The following is a 23,655-nucleotide window of genomic DNA, read 5'->3' as shown; positions in this document are numbered from 1 at the left end:
ATGCACTTCTTTTGATTTTATGTTTTTCTTAATTAACAGCATGACACCTCCTCTCTTCCTATGCTTTCTGTACACATTGTACTCCCCAAATTCCAATTCTGCATTCCTAATATGTGTGTGACACCACATCTCTGATATTCCAACAATATCCGCCTTTGTCGTCTTGACCAACACTCAAATTTATTTACTATACTTCTAGCATTGGTATACATGCACCTATTCCTTTTCCTAGTTATCCTGACACATCCGATATATCCACCTGTTTACTGATGACTGCCATCAGTCGCTGAAACCCCCAGCACCCCTCACTCCAGGTTGCTAATTATTCTAATAGAAGTTGTGCAAGAATCACCTTCACCTCTGCCTACAGCTACTTTTAACCTTTTAGTCTGTGAATCCCCCCCAAGCTAGCAGTTTTCCAACCAACCTAACACTACCTCGATAGCATCAGCAAATATTCTTGCACCTTTTCTATTTCAGCAAATCCCATCCCTGTAGAAGCAGTCTCTCCTGTTAACAAGCACAGACCATGCTGAAAAAATTTCTACCCCTTGAGATTCCCTCCAGGGCTGAATTGATTGACAAGTCTCTCATCACGTACTCCTTCCTATCATGTCTGGGCAGAATTGCAGACACTTTCAAATTTAACCATGACTCACGACTTTTTTTTGCAACTTTGACCTGTACTTGTTAAATAAATCTGCAGATCTCCTACTCTTAATGTCATTGGTGCCAACGTGTACAATAATATCACCTTTTGTGCCCTTAAAAGATGATATATGCTTTACTTCATCAACTTTTGCCCTTGGCAGACATCCCTTGGTCCTGTTCCATCTATCCTTTTTACACAAAATATACTCCCTGTCTCCCTGACAATAGAGTCACCAACAATAACTAGTTCCTTTGGGACCAGTGCATTCAGCTTTGGAGATTGCCGCTGTTTTGCCTGATGCCCAGGAGTGAGCTCTGGCATTGAGTTGGGCAGCCGAGAGCTTGATAGGCCCTTCATATTAATTTCTTCGAGGGCATCTACCCTACACCTCAAGCTCTCATAGACGCCCAGTAGAACGCTGAGTTGATGCCTAATATCTAGACACTCTCTGCGCCGGGCATACACAAAAACATCCTCCTTGGCTAGATCATGTTCTGTTCCAGAGAGTTCGACAGACATTTCACAAGGCACATTTTTTTACGCTGTGATGCGTTCGAGAATGGCCCCATCAGTTCTCCCCCGAGTCACAGCACTCCTGCCACTTTGTGCCTGTTGTTTTGCTGCTCTAGTCTGGGGCATGATATTTTAAAATGATAAGATCACTCGATCGTAAGTATAGCTTAGCTTAATTTTTCAGCACTCACCTCATAGTAATCCGCTTAGTTGGTGCAAAGTTTTACCACATACATGGTGGTTATACGATTCTAATAACTTACGGGGATTATGGATTTAAAAACTAAGTTATGGGCTTTAAAATTTTTGCAAAGAAAGGAAAGTGCCCCTTCCATTCTATGGTTGCCTAATTAAAATAAATTAAATGAAGAAAGATAAAAGCTAAAAGCCGTGCACGAGCGACTTTCAAAATCATCTTTAGTTAGCTATAGTGGGGGTTAAGGAGAGCGCGCGCGCATGTGTGTTATATACGGGTTGGGTTCCCAAAATGCATTTCAGTGCACGTGGAAACTTAATACGTGCTAAATTCCAAATGGGAGAGAAGTTGGCGGAAATCTTTTTGTTTAATACGTTAAGTGATGTATGGCGCTTAAACCACTCAATGACGAGGGCTTCGTTTTGAAGGATTTTATAGCTGGAATTTAATTTGACTACTGTGATGGCTGAACCGATGAGTGGGTTATGATTATAAGATTGGACGTGTTGTGTTAGTTCTGTACTTGCTAAATTAGATTTGAAGCTATTAAAGTGGTAGTATGCACGCGTGTTGGAAATTTTTGATGTCCCAAATTTTGCTGTTGTACTGCCTATGTAACATGCTTGGCAATCTGATTGGCATCTGATCAAATATATAATGTTGTTATGATCTTGTGTCCCATACTCGTGTGTTGTCTTGTATGAATTGAATTTGGAACTTAATTTGTTATAAGATATGAATATTAATTTGATATCTGTATTCTTAAAAATCTGTTGAAGTCTTCTAGCATATTGTTGATGGTATGGGAGGGCGATAAGGGGTTTATGTATCTTGTTCTTATTCACATGGTTATTAATTTTGCTTGGGTTATTAGTGTTATCATGGACTTTGGTGATGGTTTCTTTTATTAGCTGTAATGGGTATTTTGAATTGCAATACCTCACCAAAAAATTCATCGAGAGAAAATACCCATTACAGCTAATAAAAGAAACCATCACCAAAGTCCATGATAACACTAATAACCCAAGCAAAATTAATAACCATGTGAATAAGAATAAGATACATAAACCCCTTATCGCCCTCCCATACCATCAACAATATACTAGAAGACTTCAACAGATTTTTAAGAATACAGATATCAAATTAATATTCACATCTTATAACAAATTAAGTTCCAAATTCAATTCATACAAGACAACACACGAGTATGGGACACAAGATCATAACAACATTATATATTTGATCAGATGCCAATCAGATTGCCAAGCATGTTACATAGGCAGTACAACAGCAAAATTTGGGACATCAAAAATTTCCAACACGCGTGCATACTACCACTTTAATAGCTTCAAATCTAATTTAGCAAGTACAGAACTAACACAATACGTCCAATCTTATAATCATAACCCACTCATCGATTCAGCCATCACAGTAGTCAAATTAAATTCCAGCTATAAAATCCTTCAAAACGAAGCCCTCATCATTAAGTGATTTAAGCGCCATACATCACTTAACGTATTAAACAAAAAGATTCCCACCAACTTCTCCCCCGTTTGGAATTTAGCATGTATTAAGTTTCCACGTGCACTGAAATGCATTTCAGGAACCCAACCCGTATATAACACACTCGCACGCTCTCTTTAACCTCCACTATAGCTAACTGAAGACGATTTCGAAAGTCGCTCGTGCGCGGCTATTAGCTTTTATCTTTCTTCATTTAATTTATTTTAATTAGGCAACCATAGAATGGAAGGTGCACTTTCCTTTCTTAGCAAAATTTTTAAAGCCCATAACTTAGTTTTTAAATCCGTAATCCCCGTAAGTTATTAGAATCTTATAACCACTATGTATGTGGTAAAACTTTCCACCAACTAAGCGGATTACTATGAGGTGAGTGCTGAAAAATTAAGCTAAGCTATACCTATGATCTAGTCATTACATTACAGCACATAAGGACTCCTTAAAAATCAAGAATTAATAAGATCAATAAATTTAATTAATTAATTGTCAATACTACGCTATCTAATAGAATCCTAAATGCAGTGATGCATATTACACTATATAATTATACGTTAGTGCTACTTAGTTACCACAATTAAAAATTTGAATTCCCTACTACTCTATACAAAAACAATGGCTGCAAGATTCAAACGAAATAACGGTTTTACGTATATTAAGTAGTAACCTACAAAAACTCTTTATCTAAATTAAAAATAAAAATAACCAGCGTAACTATAACTATAAGACTACGTATAAAATAAAATATAAAATAACAATTATGTAAATAAAAAGGCAAACACATTGCTTTTTCGGAGCCTGTAATTCACAGCTGTACTTTTTAAAGAGAGTTCAGCACCCTCAATGCATTTTCTCTCTGTTTGCCAGTTTCTGACCAAAAAAATCTTTGCATGTGAATATGCAACGCTCACTAAACCTAGCCCCCCCTTGTGACTTTTTTTCTCTTCCCTAAACTGAGAAGCATACGTAAGGCATGAAGACATTCAGGAAAAAATGACTAAAGTGTTAAAAGGGCTTACAGAAGTTGACTTCGAGAAATGTTTCTGTGTTTGGAAGAAACATATGGAATAGTATATGCTAGTCCAGTTATTTTGAAGGGGAGGAGAATAATTTGTAAGGTACAAAATCTTTCATTATACAGGCACTTCTCTACTTACGTACAAACAGCTTATGTACAACTCATAAATACGTACAAAGCACAAAGCTTCTCAAAACTGATTAAAATAGTGTGCAGGTAACCCTCGTATAACATGGTAGTTAGATTCCTATAAAATGTTGTGTTGTGCGAAACCATATTATACAGGACCAAGAAAAAGAACGAAAACGTTTTGTTAATAATATGTTAACAAAACATTTTACCAAAAATACATTCTAGATTTTGTGTATCTTCTGCTCTCTTTAAAAAATCAATAATCTGGTATTGTTTGCTTTTGCTTGATAAATCTTTGTGAATATCATTGTAGGGCACTAAGCATTTTTGAATCTCCATTTGAGCTTGGGCTACTTTCAGTCAAAGAATATGAATTCAAACAATAAGATTCTAATTGCTCAGCTAACTTTATGCCTTTCCGTATACTTTTTGTTGTAAAATTTAGAAGTTCAAAATTTTCATCTGCACTATCATCCTCTGAATTGATTTGATTTGCCTCCAATGCCATTTCCACCAAATCCACTTCGCTAGCCACTTTTTCTACCAGTAATTCTTGAAAGTATTCATAATCAATTCTTTTTTTTTTTTTTTTTTTTTCTTAGGAGCATCAGCTGCTAAGGCCATGTTACTCTGTGTATATTGTCTATAAATCCCGAAGTCGGTTTTCTGTTTTGCTGGATGAAAAAACCCGAGTTTCCAGGAGAGAAAAACCATGCTACCCTTGCCTGAGCCCAACTAACTCAGCCATGTTGTGAAAAACTTTCTTACAAGGGAAAATGTAGCGACCTTATACTAGTGTTTATAGCCAAAATCACACCATCCTCCATTGGCCTCTGGCCCACTAGGATTCTACCAGTAAGTCTTATGGCCAGTCCACCTCTGTCAAATAACAGAGGTGGACTGGGTCAAAATTTCTTACAAGGGAAAACTTGTAGCGACCTCATACTAGTGTTTATAGCCAAAATCACATCATCCCCCATTGGCCTCTGGCCCACCAGGGTTCTCCCAGTAAGTCTTATGGCCAGTCCACGTGTGTCAAATAAACACAACACAAAAATCACTTTTAACTATTTAAAGATGAAAAAACAAAACACGTGTTCAGCATGTTTACAAATGCTGCTACTGGCTGAGAGGAAGGACTACATGGTCCAGTCAGAGACAATTGTAAGCCCTGAAATAACCAGGTGCCGGTCACTAGAATCAGTCGCTCTATAGAATAAAATTTTAAAAAAAGTGTTCCAAATCATTAAAATGCAATACACTTTTACTGTTTATTTTCCCAAAAACTCAGGTTTTTCATCTCTCTCTCTCTCTCTCTCTCTCTCTCTCTCTCTCTCTCTCTCTCTCTCTCTCTCTCTCTCTCTCTCAGGGTAACTCGGGATTTTTTTTTTTTTTGGCTGATACAGCATAAGCCTCAGGCTTCCTTGCACCATGTAGAGACAGTATATAATTTAGAGACAGTATGAATGGAGCAATATGGCCTTAGTCACTCATGCTCCTAAAAATGCCCTACTCCAACACCGTTTATTGCTATGTTTGGTTAAAGGAATCAATTTTGAACGCCTTTGTGACATTTCTAAAGCACATTTCTGGAGATCACTACCATGAAACAATAAAAACAAGTTGCAGTTTCCAATTTATTGGGCTTTTCTGTTAATGCAGTTTATTATAAACAGGTAGTAAACTTGATCTTATTGCATTTGAATTAATACTGATGCTGGAATTCTGTGGGTTTTTATGTTATTATGGTAAAATGCGTTTCCCCTATCATGAAATCTTCGATCATATAAAAAACATAAATAAATTTTCAGAATCTTCTCTTCATTCCTATTTTTTTTAAGCTTTGTAAACTTGTTACTCCGTATCTCACCTCACATATTATGTTAGTAGCAATTTGTGTGTGTGTAATTGATTGCTTATCTTTTTTACTGTTTTAAATTTTATAACCCAAAAAAAGAAACCTCTTGTTTATTTTTGTTCTTTTATATTTAATCTTGTTTATACGCTATACAGTACTGTTTACAGGTATTAGATTAAATTACTTTTAAATAAATACTGTAGTCTACATTATTATTCATATGCAATTAATCAGCAAAATTTATTAGTCATATTAAATTTAATTGTTAATTAAATTGTGCTTAAACGAAACGATGACCGACCCAGACTAGAGCAGCAATGTAATGAGCACAAAGTAGCGGTAGTACTATGGTTCGGGGGAGAACCAAAGGGGGAGGGACGATTCTCCAATGCATCACAGTCTAAAAAAATGTGCAAAATGTGAAATGTTTGCAGATCTTCTGAAAGCCTTCTGAAATTAATAATGGAAGCTACTAGGCTTTTCATAACAACTAAGAAATACTGTTCAAGAATTAGACAAATGGATATCAGATAAACTAATGATACTTGTGGCAGAGAATAAAAATGTGCGGGATGCATATAAATTATCAGGTAACACAGACGCCTGTGGCAGATATAAGACTATGGCAGATATTCAGACTAGTTTATATCTTGTTTATTTTTGTTCTTTTATATTTAATCTTGTTTATACGCTATACAATACTGTTTACAGGTATTAGATTAAATTACTTTTAAATAAATACTGTAGTCTACATTATTATTCATATGCAATTAATCAGCAAAATTTATTAGTCTTATTAAATTTAATTGTTAATTAAATTGTGCTTAAACGAAACGATGACCGACCCAGACTAGAGCAGCAATGTAATGAGCACAAAGTAGCGGTAGTACTATGGTTCGGGGGAGAACCAAGGGGGGGGCGATTCTCCAATGCATCACAGTCTAAAAAAATGTGCAAAATGTGAAATGCTTGCAGATCTTTGTAGAACAGGATATGGTCTAGCCAAGGAGGATGTCTTTGCGTGTGTTAGGTGCAAAGACTGTGAAGAAATTAAGTGCCAACACAGCATTATGCTGTGGTCTGTGAGAGTTTGGGGTGTAGGGTAGATGCCCTCGAAGAAATTAATATGAGGGATGCCCATTAAGCTCTGGTGTTGAGTCGGGTAGCCAACTCAACACAAGAGCTCACTCCTGTGCATCAGGCAACACAGTAGCAATCTCTAAAGCAAAATGCACTGGTCTCACAATAAGCACTGGTCACAATAAGTAGCTCCTCACAGGAGCTAGTTATTGTCTGTGACTATTGTCAGGAAGATGGGGAATATATTATGGAAAAAGGATAGGTGGAACAGGACCAGGGGTATGTCTGCCAGCAGCAAAAGTTGATGACGTAGTTGATAACATGTACAAAGGTATCATCTTTTAGGGCACAAACGATGATACCTTTGTACACGTTGGCACTAATGACCTTTCTAGTAAACAGCCTAAGCTTGCCTTTTTGACTTGATTACAGACTAGCTTATATCTGCCATAGGCGTCTGTGTTACCTGATAATTTATATGCATCCCACACATTTTTATTCTCTGCCACAAGTATCATTAGTTTATCTGATATCCATCTGTCTAACAGTAAGAGATCTGTAGATTTTACTTAACAAGTACAGATCAAAGTTTAAAAACAGTCATCAGTTAGAATTAAATTTGAAAGTGTCTGCAATTCTGCCCATATACAATAGGAGGTAGTATATGATGAGAGCCTTGTCAATCAATTCGGCTCTGGAAAGATCGTGCAAGGCTCGTGGGGTAGAATTTTTTTCAGCATAGTCTGTGCTTACTAACAGGAGAGACTGCTTCTACAGGAATAGGATACACTTAAATAGAAAGGGTGCAAGATTATTTGCTGATGCAATTAAGGCAGTGTTAGGTGGGTCGAAAAACTCCTAGCTTCCGGGAAATCACAGACTAAAACATTAACAGTAGCCGCAGGCAGAGGCAAAAGTGATTCTTGCATTGCTTCTATTGTAATGAGCAGCAGCCTAAAGAGCAGGTTGCGGGGATTCTAAGAGGCGATGGAAGTCATCATGGAACAAGTAAATACATGGGCTGTGTTAGGGTAACTAAGAGTAAGAACAAGTGCATGTATACTTGCATGTACACCAATGCTAGAAGTATAATAAATAAATTTGTTGAATTTGAAGTGCTGATCAAGGCATCATAGGCAGATATTGTTGGGATATCAGAGACATGGTGTCACACAGATATAAGCAGTGCAGAATTGGAATTTGAGTAGTACAATGTGTATAGAAAGGATACACAGGTTAGGAAGGGAGGAGAAGTTATGCTGTTACTTAAGAAACACATAAAATCTAAGGAAGTGCATCCAGTTGACATCGGTGGACAGCACAATGTTGAGTCAGTTTGGTGTGACATAAACACTGGGAAAAATAAAATGAGAGTAGGAGTGTGTTTTAGGCCTAATGACTCTGATGAATACAATGAACAGTTGTGCAGAGAAATAGAGTGGGCCAGTAAATCAGAATGTCTTGTAATGGGGGATTTTAACTTTCCAGATATTGACTGGAACTGGTGGGTTGGTCACTCGTACACTAGCAAGACTTTTGTGGATTTATTGGAGGATTGTTTTCTACAGCAGGATGTTCGAGGGGCAACTACAGGGAGTAATACTCTTGATCTGATTATCAGTAATGATTATTCATACATTAAGAATTTACAGATAAAGGAACCACTAGGAGACAATGATCGCAGTGTACTGATGTGGGATTTACTTAAAGATAATTACCATTAAGTGTAAAGAGAACAGTTTTTGTTTTCGTAAAGATGACTACATTCGTCTAAGACAATTTTTAAATTCTATATAGTGGGATCAACTGATGATGTTAAAACCAGTGAATCTAAATTCCTTCTGAAAGCCTTCTGAAATTAATAATGGAAGCTACTAGGCTTTTCATAACAACTAAGAAATACTGTTCAAGAATTAGACAAATGGATATCAGATAAACTAATGATACTTGTGGCAGAGAATAAAAATATGTGAGGTGCATATAAATTATCAGGTAACACAGACGCCTATGGCAGATATAAGCTAGTCTGTAATCAAGTCAAAAAGGCAAGCTTAGGTTGTTTACTAGAAATCCTTGGCAAAAGATGCATAGAAAAGCAACAAAGACTTCTTTACTTATGTAAACTCTAGAAGGAAAGAAATTAATCAGATAGGTCCACTTAATGTTGGTGGTTCGACTGTTGATGATCCTGCTTATTTTGCATCTTATTCACACATGAGGAATTCTGTAACGATGGGGAGGACAGAAGTTTACTAAATTCTAGCCGTGATCTAAATGATTTTGTGGAGGAGAAATTGTTGAATGAAATAGTGGAGGAGAAATTGTTGAAGTTAAACCTAAAAAAGGCATCTGTGGCAGGTGGAATCTATCCAGTTATATTGAAGGAGGCAGCAAGGGAAGTTAGCAAACCCTTAGCCATAATTACGACAGCATCCTTAGATTTAGAGGAGGTCCCCGTGGACTGGAGATGTGCAAATATATTCCCAATTCACAAAGGAGGTTCAATGGGTGACACAAATAATTATAGACTTGTTAGTTTAACTTCTGTTTTTGATAAAATAGTGTAGTCACTGGTTAAAGTGACTCCTTTATTTTAAGTTCTAGTAATAATAGAGTAATAGTTCAAACACAGCATGGGGTTGTTAAGGGGAAGTCTTGTCTGACCAGCTTGAGTAGATACTACCATGTGGTCACAATGGAACTGGATGCAAAAAATTATTCTGATATCATATACTTGGATTTCAGACAAGCTTTTGAAACTGTTGCACATGGAAGACTGCTGTACAGATTGGAGCGGTATAGCATTAAGGGCAGTTTGCTGCAATGGATAAAGGTTTGGTTGAATAGGAGAAGGCAGAGAATGATAATAAATGGACACTGGTCTAAGTGTTATTAGTGGAGTCCCACAGGGTTCAGTGCTGGGCCTATTGTTGTTTTATGTATTTATCGATGATATTGATGAAAGTATATGACGCTTAATATCCAAGTTTGCAGATGATACAAAGGTTGACATCATTGTTAACGACAATAAAGACAGTATGCTACTACAACAAGATCTAGAAAATTTAGGAAGATAGGCTGAGACGTGGCAACTGAAGTTTAACATTGATAAATGCATATGGGTAGCAGTAACCCAAGAGAAATGTACCAACTGTATGGTACTACACTCAGTGAGGTAGAGAATGAAAAGTCCTGGGTGTAATTGTGCAGTGAGATATGAAGTTCTCTGAACAGTCAAACGGACTGCCAGAACAACAGGTCATGGAGATTTGGCAATGATGTATAGGTAGTTTGCTATCAGAGACAGGTATTTGCAACCTTACCGAAGTACATAATGTTACATGTTTCTGTCACTTACCTTAATTCGATCATTACATTGACCAGCACTACAAATACATTATTATTGGTAGATTAAGTATTGTTCCACATAATGAATTGGCTACAATTTCATATTAACATTTATGAATTTATATATGATTATTAGCTTTTAGGATTTGAATTGCCTATTTAAAACAGGAGTCCAAATGTTTACAGTAGAATAGACTTTATCTTCACAATGAGTTATCTTATTGCCCAAATTTCAAACAACTTTGTCCGAAAAGTACTATTGAAACAACTTTGAAGCTAGTGCAGTACTGGGACAACTTGTTGTAAAGGCCGAGTTTGTTGTACTGTGAACATTATACTGCTTTAGTAATGCAGTAAATGTACTGGAGAACAAACTTAGCCTTCATGACTTAGCCTTGGTATTGCCACAAAATCGCATGAAATGATAAAAGATAAGATAGTCCTCCCAACTTCATATATTATTGGATGAAACCTCATAATTTACAGCGAAATCTGTAAAAGTTGTTTGGTATCCAAAATGTGTTTAATGCAATTGTGATGCCAAGAACTCTGGAATGTAAAACTATTTCAAGTCCTTTGTTGCCAGCCATGATTAGCAATGATGGATAATTATCAATGAGTTGCTAATCTTCCATCACCTTGAATAGCAAGAGGATCTTGTGACTTAAACTTCTGTCATGTCTTGCAAGTGTTTCATATTTCAATACAGTTCTTTCTTCATTATTTGCATGATGTATATATTTTACTATGCATGCTGCATTCTTTAATATTATTTATATACTAAAGTATGTAGTACTTTGTATGGTAAATAGCTTTTGTTTGTAAAATAAGATACTCAAACACAGCTAATTTCCATTATATCTTATATGCAAAAATTGTTCCATCATAAGAATAACTTAAGTTTAAAAAAGATTGTGGAACATAAGTTCAGGATCAACTAATTATTATTATTGTTTTAATTATCTCCTCAGTAGTACAAAGTAGTATATACAGCAGGCTGCCGATTTACTGGGATCAGATTAACTGGGACACTTCAAGATTCTAAATTAAAAAAATAAAAAATCAACCAGAAATCATTAAGTAATAACTAGAATAGATGTATTTTGCAAGTTGTAATTAAGCGACAGGATGTGGCGTTATGAGTCGTCATTAGGAGATTATTGTCTTGCAACCCCCACTGTCTTCACATGCATCACTCAAAAAAAAAAAAAAAAGAGACCAGATGTTTAGTTTGTTTTAGTGCATCGTGTCGATTGTTGTGTTCTGTTGCACCTCAAAAGGACAAATTTTGTTTCATTATTTATGGCAGTAAAAGCAAAATTTTTTTTATAGTAACTATATATATATAGTTACTATAATTTTTTTTTTTTTTTTTTTTTTTCTTTCCGTTTAGAAATTGCGAAAATGGGCAAATGCAGGTTTTTATAATTTTGGCATATTTAATTCTTAAACAAAAACTTGAAGTTATTCAAAGATTTTAAAATGGTGCACCTGTTAAATCTCTAAAGAACCATTATAATGTTGGTGACCAAACCATACGCGTCGTTTTAAAAAATTAAGGGAAACATCGTATTGGACACGCGAGTAGTACGTGGTAAGTTTTTTGTTTTTTTTTATCTATCGCCATTCTTTTTACGTGGGTTGCTGAACATTTTTTCGATACAGCAAGTCTCCGACTTACTGAGTTCGGACTTACTTTACAGTATTTATATTTTTTTTATATGACTGAAGATTTCAGTGAAGGGGAACACATTTCACTGTAATAACTTAAAAACCCACAGAATTCCAGCTTTTGGTATTATCACAAATGCAATAAGATCGAGTTTACTACCCATTTATAATTAGATGCAGTAACAGAAAAGCCCAGTAACCCAGAAAGTGCAAATTGTTTTTAGTAAAATGTGAGCTTGCATAGGGTGATAATAGTGAGTTTTCACCTTAACCGTGTGAAGTTCTTTTCAGAAAATTTAATTTTGTTATTATGGTGCCGACTAAGAGAATAAGTCAAGCAGTACTAGTAAATCTATCAAGAAAAGGAAAGCGATCGAGTTGAATCAGAAAATTAAAATAATAAGGATGTATAAAAATGGCCAAACATTAACAAGTATCACATGGAATTCAGATTTGTCAGTGGCAATGGTCAACACAATAAAGGAGAATGACAGAATATGAGAAGTGGTGAAGCGATCAACACCAATGAATAATCAAAAGGCTACGAAATAAAAATCAGTTTTTACGGTACAATAACATGCATTTTTTCTTCTTTTTACGTTTTCTTATGTGCCACTCCGGCTACTTCACTGCTGTCCCCAGATAAAGTTTTTAATTGAACTAATTAAAAATATGTATCTACTTTTTTTTTTTTCATTCTTCTGAGGATATTATGTGGTTTTTATAATTTTGGCATATCGGGGATATAGTAGCAATATTTTTTTTGTCATTCTCGACTTACGTAAGAAGTCCAGAAACGTATCTCTTCCATATGTCAGGAATGAACTGTATTTTTGGATTAACCAGGAAATCGATTATCCAAGATTTTTTTTTTACCATCTATCCCAGAAAATCGAAAGTCTACTGTATTTATTTTCCATATTGATTATGCTGAAGCCATTTTGTCCCCTGATTAGAAAAGAGGAAAAGGTTGTATACTTAGGGCAAGATGGTTTAACAAAATTTTGCATTTATTCCATTTTATGAACTGGCATGTTGTTGCCCTCTACTGTTAGGCACAATAATTATATCTTCCATTCTTTTTTTTGATCGCCGACCGGGCTAGCCGGGTGGGTAAAGTGCCTGCCTGGCAACCCAAAGGTCGTGGGTTCGAATCCCGCCTCGGGCTTGGATCAAAGTACTGCAAAAACCTTGGGAGGTGCACTATGGCCACAGAAGCCGATGCGCCAACAACTACCAAAAAAAAAAAAAAAATTTTCTGATCACTACCCATATACAGCTCATTTTAATACCTCAGATTTTACGGATTTCCCCTTGTCCATAATATAAATCAGTATTTCACTTTCATTAGCATTAGTAGAGGCATATGATGCAAGAGAGCAAGCTTATGCAGCATCAGCCGAAAAAAAAAAATGTTCCCATTTCACCCATTTGTTCTTTCCAAATACCTGTCCAGCTCAGTCTTAAATTTATTTAGGCTATCAATTTCAACAACAAAAGATGGAAGTCTGTTCCACCAACCAACTACCCGCTGGCTAAAGATAAACTTCTACACATCTATCCTACATCTGTCTTTCCTCAATTTGAATTTATATCCTCTCAGGTGATTATTCTGAGCAATGGGAAGTATCCCATCAGAATTGAGCATGCTCAAACCATTCAAGTCTTTATACACCTCAATCAGATCACCTCACAGGTGCCTAGTCTCCAGACATGTAATTTGCAAAACTTAAAGAAACCTTTCTTCACGAGAGCAACCCTTTGTTCCATTCAATAATCCTGTTGCCCTTCTCTGTACTCTTTCCAACAGCTCTGCATCCTTCTTAAAATGAGGCCTCCAGACCCGTATACAGTACTCAAGGTGTGGCCTGACCATTGCCTTATAAAAGGGGATAATCACCTCTTTATTCCTGCTAGAAAAATTCCTGTATATCATTGACAAGACACCATGAGTTACTCTTGCAAACTGTCTGCACTGCTCAGAAAATTTCATATCTGCCTGCACAATTACCCCCAGATCCTTTTTACTCTCTACCACTGTCAGTGTAGTACCACATAGTTGATACAGTACTCTGGGGTTATTGCTTCCCATATGTAGTACTTTACATTTGTCAAGGTTAAACTTCAGTTGCCACCTCTCAGCCCTAACATAATCTAACCTACCGCAGTACTCAAGGTATGGCCTGACCATTGTCTTATACAGAGGGACAATCACCTCCTTTTCCTGCTAGCAAAATTACTATATATCATTGACAAAACCCCATAACCTGCCCTGACAACCTTTCTTCATTGCTCAGAAACTTCATATCTGACTACACAATTCCTCCCAGGTCTTTTTCATTTTCTACCACCTTAAGCGTAGTACTACACAGTTGGTACATTTCTCTGGGGGTTACTTCTACCCATATGCAGTACAGGAGGGCCTCGGTTAACGCGATTAATTCATCCCGCGAGCGCATCGCGCAAAACGGAAACGCGTTAATTGAATATAATTGGTTATAATTGGTGCTTGACCTTCTGGAATGTCCATAAAGAATTTTAAAAATACCTTTTTAAATAACTTTTTATCTGTATACAATGTAAAAGATAGTGAAAATAATTATGGAATTAAATGTTTATTGCATAAAACAGCTGTTCCCAAACTGCACACCGCGGAATATTTTAAATTTTCAAGGGAAACACAGCGATACTCGACATCTGTCGGACTCCGTACGAACTACTAGCTAGAGGTAGTTCAGTTTCATTTCTTATTAAGTTTTTGTACCTAACTACTAAGCAGAACTGTTAGGTATTTCTTTTGGTCTGAGTGCGCCTTGAAAAAATTACTGAGACTAAGAGTGCCGTGAACCGAGAAAGTTTGGTAACCTCTGACATAAAATACACAATGAAGAAATGACTTTTGAGGAAATATTTGAACAGTGTTGACTTTCTCTTTTCATCAATCAATTTCCGATAGCCGACAATCTTCTCTGGGCCCTGGCGAAATAAATATCGCAGAGAACATCAAACCTTTTGAGGTTCTATGCGATACGAAAGATTTCATCTAATTCTTTTACTGTTATCTCCTTCGCAGTAACATTTTCATCTGGCTCATTTAAAATTTTGAATTTTTATGCAAGTGTGCATTGACTTTATTAGCAGGAAACAAACAAGTAACACGTCTTCTTCCGATGGAACAGAGTCGGCCAGCAGGCAAACGTTTGTTTATTGACAGTATTACCGCGGTAAGCTTAACGCGCGATTCACATCTTTTTCAACTATCGCATAAAAAAAAAAAAAAAAAATGATCGCGTTAACTGGAAATTTGCATCGTGAAAAGTGGTATAATTTTTCAAATAGCGTTAACTGAAATTCGCATTAATCGAACTCGCGTTATGCGAGGCCCTCCTGTACTTTACATTTGTCAATGTTAAAGCCGCCTCCGTAGCCAGGTGGGCAGAAACAGCAGTGCGTAGCACACGCTTCTTGATTAGACCGGGGTTCGAGCCCACGATCACCAAATATGGAGGATGCGGAAAGGTCAGGGAATGACCACCGCATATCCCCGGAGCAATATGGCCTTAGTTGCTAATGCTCCTAAAAAACAAACAAACGTCAAAGGTTAAACTTCATTTGCCACCTCTCAGCCCATCTGCTCAACTTTTCTAGATCCTGTTCCAGTAACGTACTGTCATTAGTGTCCTTAACAACCCTGCCAACCTTCATATTGTCTGCAAACTTGGGCATTAAGCTTGATATACCATCATCAATATCATTTATAAATACAGAAAACAACAATGGACCCAACGCTCATTGTGGACCCAACAATGGGTCCACAATGAGCAGTGTCCATTGATTACCACTCTCCCATCTCTTTATCCCTAGCAGCAATTTGCCTCCAGTGCCACACTGCTGCAATTTGTTCAAGCAGTCTTTCATGTGCAATAGTATCAAAAGCCTTTCTAAGATCCAAATATATGATATCAATGTTATTCCTTGCATGCAGTTCCTTTGTAACCACATCATAGTATCCAATCAAATTAGTCAGGCAAGACTTTCCCTTAACAAACTCATGCCGTGTCTGAGCTATAACTGAAGTCTTGTCTAGATGATCCTGCAATGCTTCTTTAACCAGTGCCTCCATTAATTTCCCTGGAACAAAAGTGAAATTAACAGGTTTATAATTTCCTGTCTCCCTTTGATCCTTCTTTGTGGATTGGAGTCATATTTGCAGATCTCCAGTCTTATGGAGATCTGCAAATGACTTATTGGTACCTTCCCTGAATCCAAGGAAGCTCTCATAATTATGGCTAAGGGTTTGCGTACTTCCTTTGCTGTCTCCTTTAATATAACTGGATAGATTCCATCCACCCCAGGTGCCTTTCTTTTGTTTATCTTCAACAACAACTTCTCCACTTTACTCTCAGTTATTACAAGATTATCTAGCTTACTGCCAGAGTTTAATACACCTCCTGCATTCCCCTCCCTGAATAACTCCTCATGTGTGAATGTAGATGCAAAATATTCATTTAGTTTGTTAGCTACCTGAGTAGAATCATCAACAGTTGAACCATCGATATCAAGTGGATCAATCTGATTCATCCCCTTCCTTCTAGAGTTTATATAAGTAAAGAACTCTTTGCTGTTTTTCTTTGCATCCTTCGCCAAAGATTTCTCGTAATCTTCCTTCACCTGCCTAACCTCCTTTGTGACTTGGTTACAAACCAGCTTATATCTATCATAGGCTTCTGTGTCACATGTTATTTTATATGTATCCGATGCCTTTTTATTCTCTGTCACATGTCTAATTAGTTCATCTGACATCCATACTCTTCACAATCTTCTGGTCTGTTGCATATCCCCACTGTTATTTTACCATTGAATCCAACTGCTTCACAGATTCTGTGCTGGCATGCAAAAGTTCTAACTCTGTGAAAGCTTTTGTCATTCTCAGGCTGCCGGGAATTTTCAAATTCACTCATTTTATTGATGATCTTGGTGTCCTGATGTTACTGTAAACACATTTAAGGCTAAGTGTTTATGTATAGCTTAATACCCTAACACACCTCATGTAGGTTTGTATTTAAGTTTGTTTTCTGAACATTAGCTTCCGATTCATTTGAAACATCACCGCCCTTGGCATATCTGTCCAGTATCAACTGTTACAGCAATAACAGTCAGATGTATACAACAGCTGATATAGGCCAGACATATCATTTCCAAAGAAATGATACTGACAAAATTCCTTTCACAATCTTTGTTCAAATGTATAGAAATATACAGATGGCTCTAGAATGACCACAGTCACCAGAATTACTGCATGAGAATCACTGCTCTATTTTTAAATACTTTTTAATATATTTTTTAAAATTTAAGTAATAATAATAAAAACATTGTTTTGTTATATAAGGTCTGGTGAAAGCAACAGCCCACCAAGAAACTTGTCTCCTCATTCTCCATTACATTCCCCTCTGCCATCGTCACATAAAAATAGTGCTTCTCCTTCAAGATCTCGTTCAGCATCTCATAGTTCTCACAGGGGAAAATATGATAAGGATCATCATGGTCATAGGAAAAGTGCCAGCCCCAGACACAGTAAAAGTGCCAGCCCTAGACGTAGTAAAAGTCGTAGCTCAAGTTGTAGTCACAGTTCTACCCATAGTTGTAGTCGTAGCGAAAGTCTTTCTTTTAAAAATAGCTCAAGGTTGGTATCATTATTTTATTGTTATATTTTTTTTTATTTAAAATTGCTGTTCTTTAGCCTTAGACAGGTAAGACTCAAAAATCACAATGCCAAAACCTTATTTACATTAAATGGGGCTTGGTCACATAGCTGCTAACTCTCTGAAGTTACAATGAACAGTGTGTCTTTTTTACTCGATTAGACCCCTTCTCTCTCTTACCATTATAATATAGTTAGTGACAGAGTTTATCCATCTTTTTTCAAACTGGTGTTTTTAGAAATATGATATAAAATATATATGCAAGATTTTCCACATATCGTAATAAATCTGAAAAAGATTTATTGTGATTATAATTTAATCACACAGTTACAAACAAATAAGCATGAGGACTAATTTGTGATCCATCTTCTCCACTGCTGGCATTATTCCCTCGCTCCTTGTATAATTCTCTATAGTAGTCTTCTGCTATTTGAATTATGCCTTCTCTGTTATTTATAAGTATACCATCGCTATTCTTCACTTTCAGTATCATTTGTCTTTCTGTATTACTGCTCATGGCTGCTGATTTAAATCCTTTGTTTTCCCTTAATGCTTGTACCATTTTTCTTGTGTTAAATCTTATGTTCTCTCTGATTCTCTTTCTGATGGTTTTGCATTACTGAGTATACTCAGATTTCTCCTTGTCAGTGTTTATCTTGCAATTCATTTGTCGTCTTCAGTTCATCATGACAAGTTTCTTGACTAATTTTTTCTTCTTTGGATTTCTTTTTCCCTGTAGGTTTCTCGGGCTTTATCACTTTCAGAAAGTTGTAATATTCCTCGTCAATATCTTGGTCTTGAGCAGTCTGCAGAAGCTCAAACTTATTCCTAAGTTCCAATACATACTGCTTCTTCTCCACTTCTGTTATCTCAAAGACCTTTGTATTATTTACTCCAGTCAGTTTTTTTTTCCTTTCTTTTCTTACATCTATATCAAATGTGCATCCATTCTGTGATCACTTCCAACATTTACCTTGTTTCGCGTAATATCACAGCTAATGGAGAAAGAAAATGAATATAAAACACCAATTATGCTTGGCATTTGTGGATTATGAAAAGACATTTGACTCCATATGGCATCAGCCATCCGACCCTCTGCGTTACCAGGCAGTACTAGGTGGTAGATGACTCTCATCAACCGGTGCAATACCACCACTTTGCATATTGTAGGCTTGAAGTGGTGGAACCCATGTTTAGTCTCAAGAGCTAAGTTCTAGTCAATCCTTTCCCATCTCTTCCATCATGTAGTATGATTGATGACTTTTGAGGTTATGATAAACATCGTGGCGAGATCCAATATTCGAGGATACAGCTCTAAAACAGTATCATCTAAAACTGGAATTGTTCAGGACAGTAACATCATTCACTATATATCTTCTGTTAGTGAGGATGAAGTTAATTTCATTAGTTGTTAATCCATTTGGGCTCTTCCATGTCCACTTTCTTTTCATCCTTTTCTTGAAAAAAAAAAGTGTTCATTATTGACATTCCTTGAGATTCTGCAAATTCCACAAGTCTTTCACCTCTCATTTCTTTCATCAATTCCAAAATTTTCTATAGTTCCCCTTTCTGTGCTGTTTTGTCTCTTTCCAACCTTAGCATTGAAGTCCCCCATTATAATAGGGGTTTTCTGCTCATCTAGAAGAATCAATTTTAGTGTACATTTCTTCAACCTCTTCATCATCATGCTCAATGTTGGTGCATAAAAATCATTATAACCTTCAGCTTGTACCTCTTAAAAATCCTGAGTAGTCTTGACACCCTTGGTGATGTACTTTTGATTTCCAAAATGTTCTTTTTTATATCTTTATGGATCAGAAAGCCAACTCCACCTTCGCTCCTTGCACTGTTTCCATTGGTGTACAGCAGATTTCCACTTGATAAACTTATAAGTGATTCATTTCTTCTTCTTGTTTCAGCTAAACCAATGATATTCCAATTTACATTTTCTAATTCCTTTTCCAGCTCTAATATCCTGTCTTCACCGATGAGCGATCTTACGTTGTAACAGGCCAAGTTCAGTTTCCGTGCATGGCAGTCTGGCCGTACCCAGAGATTCTTAGTACCCTCTGTTTCCACTCTGATCCTCTCGCTGCCATAAGAGGGAGAGTGAAAGCCGCTGGGGACTGAGGGCCATTTGTTTTGTCTTGCTATCATGTGCTAGAGGGTTTGGCCTTTTTTCCTCTTCACGCTGACCAGGCATCTTGAAGAGAACCACTCTACACGTTCATGAATGGATCATGAACGTGTAGGGAGGCAGGTCAACCGAACTGCTCCTAAATCTTCTAAAATACAAAGAAATTAGATCCATCAGTGTTTTAGACTGGGTGTCTGATAACACAGAGAATGCCTGTTCCCCCTCTAAGCCCCTGCAACTTAGTAACACATACGACATACCCAATATCCTTCCTGATGAGGTAGAATATGCATTGAAGAAAATGAAGAATCAGAAGGCCCCAGGGGAGATGAAGTTACTGTAGAAATGTTAAAATTGGGAGGAAGAGACATGACACAAAAACTGGCAACTCTTCACAAAATGCATTAGAATGTGATGCGTAAAGAGTGGAATAATGCAATCATAGTTTTGCTGCATAAGAAAGGAGATAAGTCAAAATTTTAAATTATAGAGACCAATTAGCTTGCTATCCCATACAAGTTGTTCACAAGGGTCATTACTAATCGATTAGAAAAAATATTTGATGAGAATCAACCGAAAGATCAAGCTGGCTTTAGGAAAGAATTCTCAACTATGGATCACTTTCACATAATATCACAGCTAATGGAGAAAGCAAATGAATATAAAACACCAATTATGCCTGGCATTTGTGGATTATGAAAAGGCATTTGACTCCATACAGTATAAGGCAATGTTTCAGGCACTGGAAAGACAAGGCTTAAATACCCCATATATTATGGTTTTGAAGAAAATATATGAGAATGCTACCCCCTTTATTAGACTAGACAAATACAGTAGAAAATTTAAAATTTAGAATGGAGTTCGACAAGGAGAGACAATATCTCCGAAGCTGTTTACTGCTGCCCTTGAGAAAGCTTTCAGAAGATTAGACTGGTCGCAGAAAGGAGTCGATGTGAATGGAGAGTACCTAAACCAATTACGACTTGCAGATGACATTGTGATCATCAGAAATATTTCCAAAGAATTAGAAGAAAATCTTAATCATTTATGCGGAGTTAGTAAGTTAGTTAATTTCTTAATCATTTATGCGGACTAAAGATGAATATGGCTGAAACAAAAATAATGATGAACAAGTATGCCACTGAAAGGGATATAATGATTGAAGGAGCAGTAATTGATAAGGTGGAATCATATATTTATCTGGGACAAGCCATTAGCTGTAAGAATGATAAATGGCTGGAATTGAAGAGATAAGAATAAATTTTGGATGGATAGCATTCTGGAAATATAGTCACATACTGAGGAGTAATAACCCAATTTGTCTGAACAAAATAATGAACCATTGTATACTCTCCAACATGACTTATGGAAGTGAAACTTGGGCACTCACCAAAAGAATGGAAGAGAAACTGAGAACTACACAGCGAAGAATGAAACAAATTATATTGGGAATCAGACTGTTAGATAAGAAGAGAAACACATGGATTAGGCAGCAAACTCAAGTAAAGGACATTCTTATTAAAATTAAAGAACTAAAATTGTCTTGAGCAGGACACATAGCTCGAAGACATGATGACAAATGGACTAAGAAAATAACCGAATGGTACCCAAGAGGAGCTAGGAGAAAACCTGGAAGACGACAGAGATGGATAGATGAAATTCATGAGGGTAGTAAACGTTAGTACTACCCACAAACATTTGTGGGTAGTAAATGGATGGCCATTGCCCAAAATAGAAGGAATTGGAAAGTTGCTAGAGAGGCCTTCATCCTGTAGTGGATTGAAAAATGGCTGATGATGAAGCATAAGGACGGCATGTAGTGCACAGAAAGAAATACAAAAATAGATCTAGCATTTTATAGTGATCATGATAGTGTCAATGTGTACAGTATCACCTTTTGTGCCCTTAAATGATATCTGATCTACGTTCATATTTTGTCTCTGGCAGACATACCCCCTAGACCTCTTCCACCTATCCTTATTGCCCAATATATTTCCTGTTTTCCTGACAGTAGAGTTACTGACAACAACTAGTTCCAGTGGGACTAGCACATTCTGCCTTGGGGGTTGCCACCGTGTTGCACAATGATTGAGTGCAAGCTCTGACATTGATGTGGGCAGCTGAAAGCTTGATGAGCACTCCAATTTAATTCCTTCGACAGCATCCACCCTGTTATTTAAGCCTTTCATAAAGGCCCATAACAGGGCTGAGTTGGCACCTAATATCATTACACTTCTTACATCAAGCACATACACAAAGGCATCCCCCTTGCTAATATCATGTCCATTGCTCATAGCTCTGCTAACATCAAACCAGCCATACATCTGATAAGGCCGTGATTCAGAGGACAACTTCCCCCTTCCCAAGTTCCTCCTACATGGCACTCTAACTAGCTTGAGCTGTTTGCTTTGCTGCACAATTTTTGTTCAAATTCAGTGTAATTAAAAATAGTACTAAACAAATATATTTAATACAGAAAAAAAGTAATTATGTTTTATTTATTAAATATTAATTAATTGAAACACAAATATGCATTATTATAATCAATTAAAATTGTGAGTAAGCACCCAGCGACAGTGAATTTCATTTTTCCAAATTATTAAAGCAGGCTACACTGCAAAACTAACACCTCTATGGTGGACACTTCTTTCTGACACCAAATTGTGGCCATTTTATAGAGGTTTCACTGTACTATATTTTGTGCATTTAGTCTTTTTACTTTATGATATTTCAGTATGATTATTTTATTACTAAAGCATAGCCGTAACTTGAATTTTGCCAAATTTGCTAATATAAATTCTTTGTGAATTCTTATTTATATATATATATATATATATCAATATGCCCAAATTTAATAATAAACTTGAAAATAAATAGGTATATTATAAGACTTCCCTTTGCTTATAAATTTCATCTGTGGTATTTTCCTTAATTATATATTTTGTAAATGTTTAATGTTATACACAAAGTCAAGGTGCAGACATATCTCAGTACTAATTTATCCATCTTTTGCAGCATCTGTGTACATGTGATATAGTCTGTCTTGGGCATGTGCATATTGACTAGTTAAGTAAGCATAGTGGTGTGGTCAGTCAAATGCAAAAGTATTGCAGTGTGCATTGGAGTTGACCATGGAGTAAACTCCTCTGATCCAGAGAATAAACAGAAAATTTATTTTCTTATTTATACAAACGTTGTTGTGCATATGAATTGTGGAGATATTGGAGTTCATGTCACTCACATATAAGGGGTGCAAAATTTTAATATGGGAAGTATAGAGTGTTTACAGGAAGGACAAATATCAAATGTGTCATGTATTCTTGTTTGTGGTCTCCAGGGTTCCCCTCATTTGCCCTTTTATACCTCAGTTCCCCTTTATACCAAGTATACTTCTGTACTTGGTATAAAGCCAACTTCAGCCATGTGGGTGAAGTGTAGGTTTGTGTCAGTATAATGTATGGTTGTTTCATTCTGTTGTTGGCCAGCTTCTGGTATTTCACAGCAGGAGGTAACAGGAACCTGGCTAATAGCCCCCTGACTCCCATCCTTAGCCATGTGACTGCACGACAGGTTCTGTACAGCAGTACTTTTGGGAGTTGCTGTAAATAGTTAAAGCAGTACCCGAAAGTGAGCGAAATGAGGGAGAAGGATTGTGGATGAAGAATTGGGCTTAGGTGTAGTTAGGTGCTAGAGCAGAATAGATGGGGTTAAAGTAGAAGGTACTGCAATGAAATTTAGAAGATAGAAGAGTAGAAAAAGTGAAAAGTGTTGATGGACAGTGAGGTCCAAATCCTGCCCCACATGGTGGTTAGCAATTCTCATGGCAATCT

The 23,655-nt window shown here is 36.7% G+C and overlaps 1 protein-coding gene across 7 annotated transcripts in view; it reads left to right on the top strand.

The window, feature by feature from the left end:
• Positions 1-23,655, top strand: part of Srrm234 (Serine-arginine repetitive matrix 2/3/4) — a 661,659-nt gene that overhangs the window by 544,895 nt on the left and 93,109 nt on the right. For all 7 annotated transcript variants that reach the window (XM_090374230.1, XM_090374228.1, XM_090374229.1 and 4 more), the window contains one exon: positions 17,376-17,669. In XM_090374230.1, the coding sequence (XP_090230356.1) occupies positions 17,376-17,669 (294 nt within the window). The remainder of the gene's footprint in view (positions 1-17,375; positions 17,670-23,655) is intronic.

The sequence above is a fragment of the Mastigoproctus giganteus genome, chromosome 5 (genome assembly GCF_048544385.1).
Source record: "Mastigoproctus giganteus isolate SK-2022 chromosome 5, ASM4854438v1, whole genome shotgun sequence".
Lineage (NCBI taxonomy): Eukaryota > Metazoa > Arthropoda > Arachnida > Uropygi > Thelyphonidae > Mastigoproctus > Mastigoproctus giganteus.
Note: the sequence above shows the minus strand (reverse complement) of the source record. Positions and strands in the feature narration are given on the sequence as shown.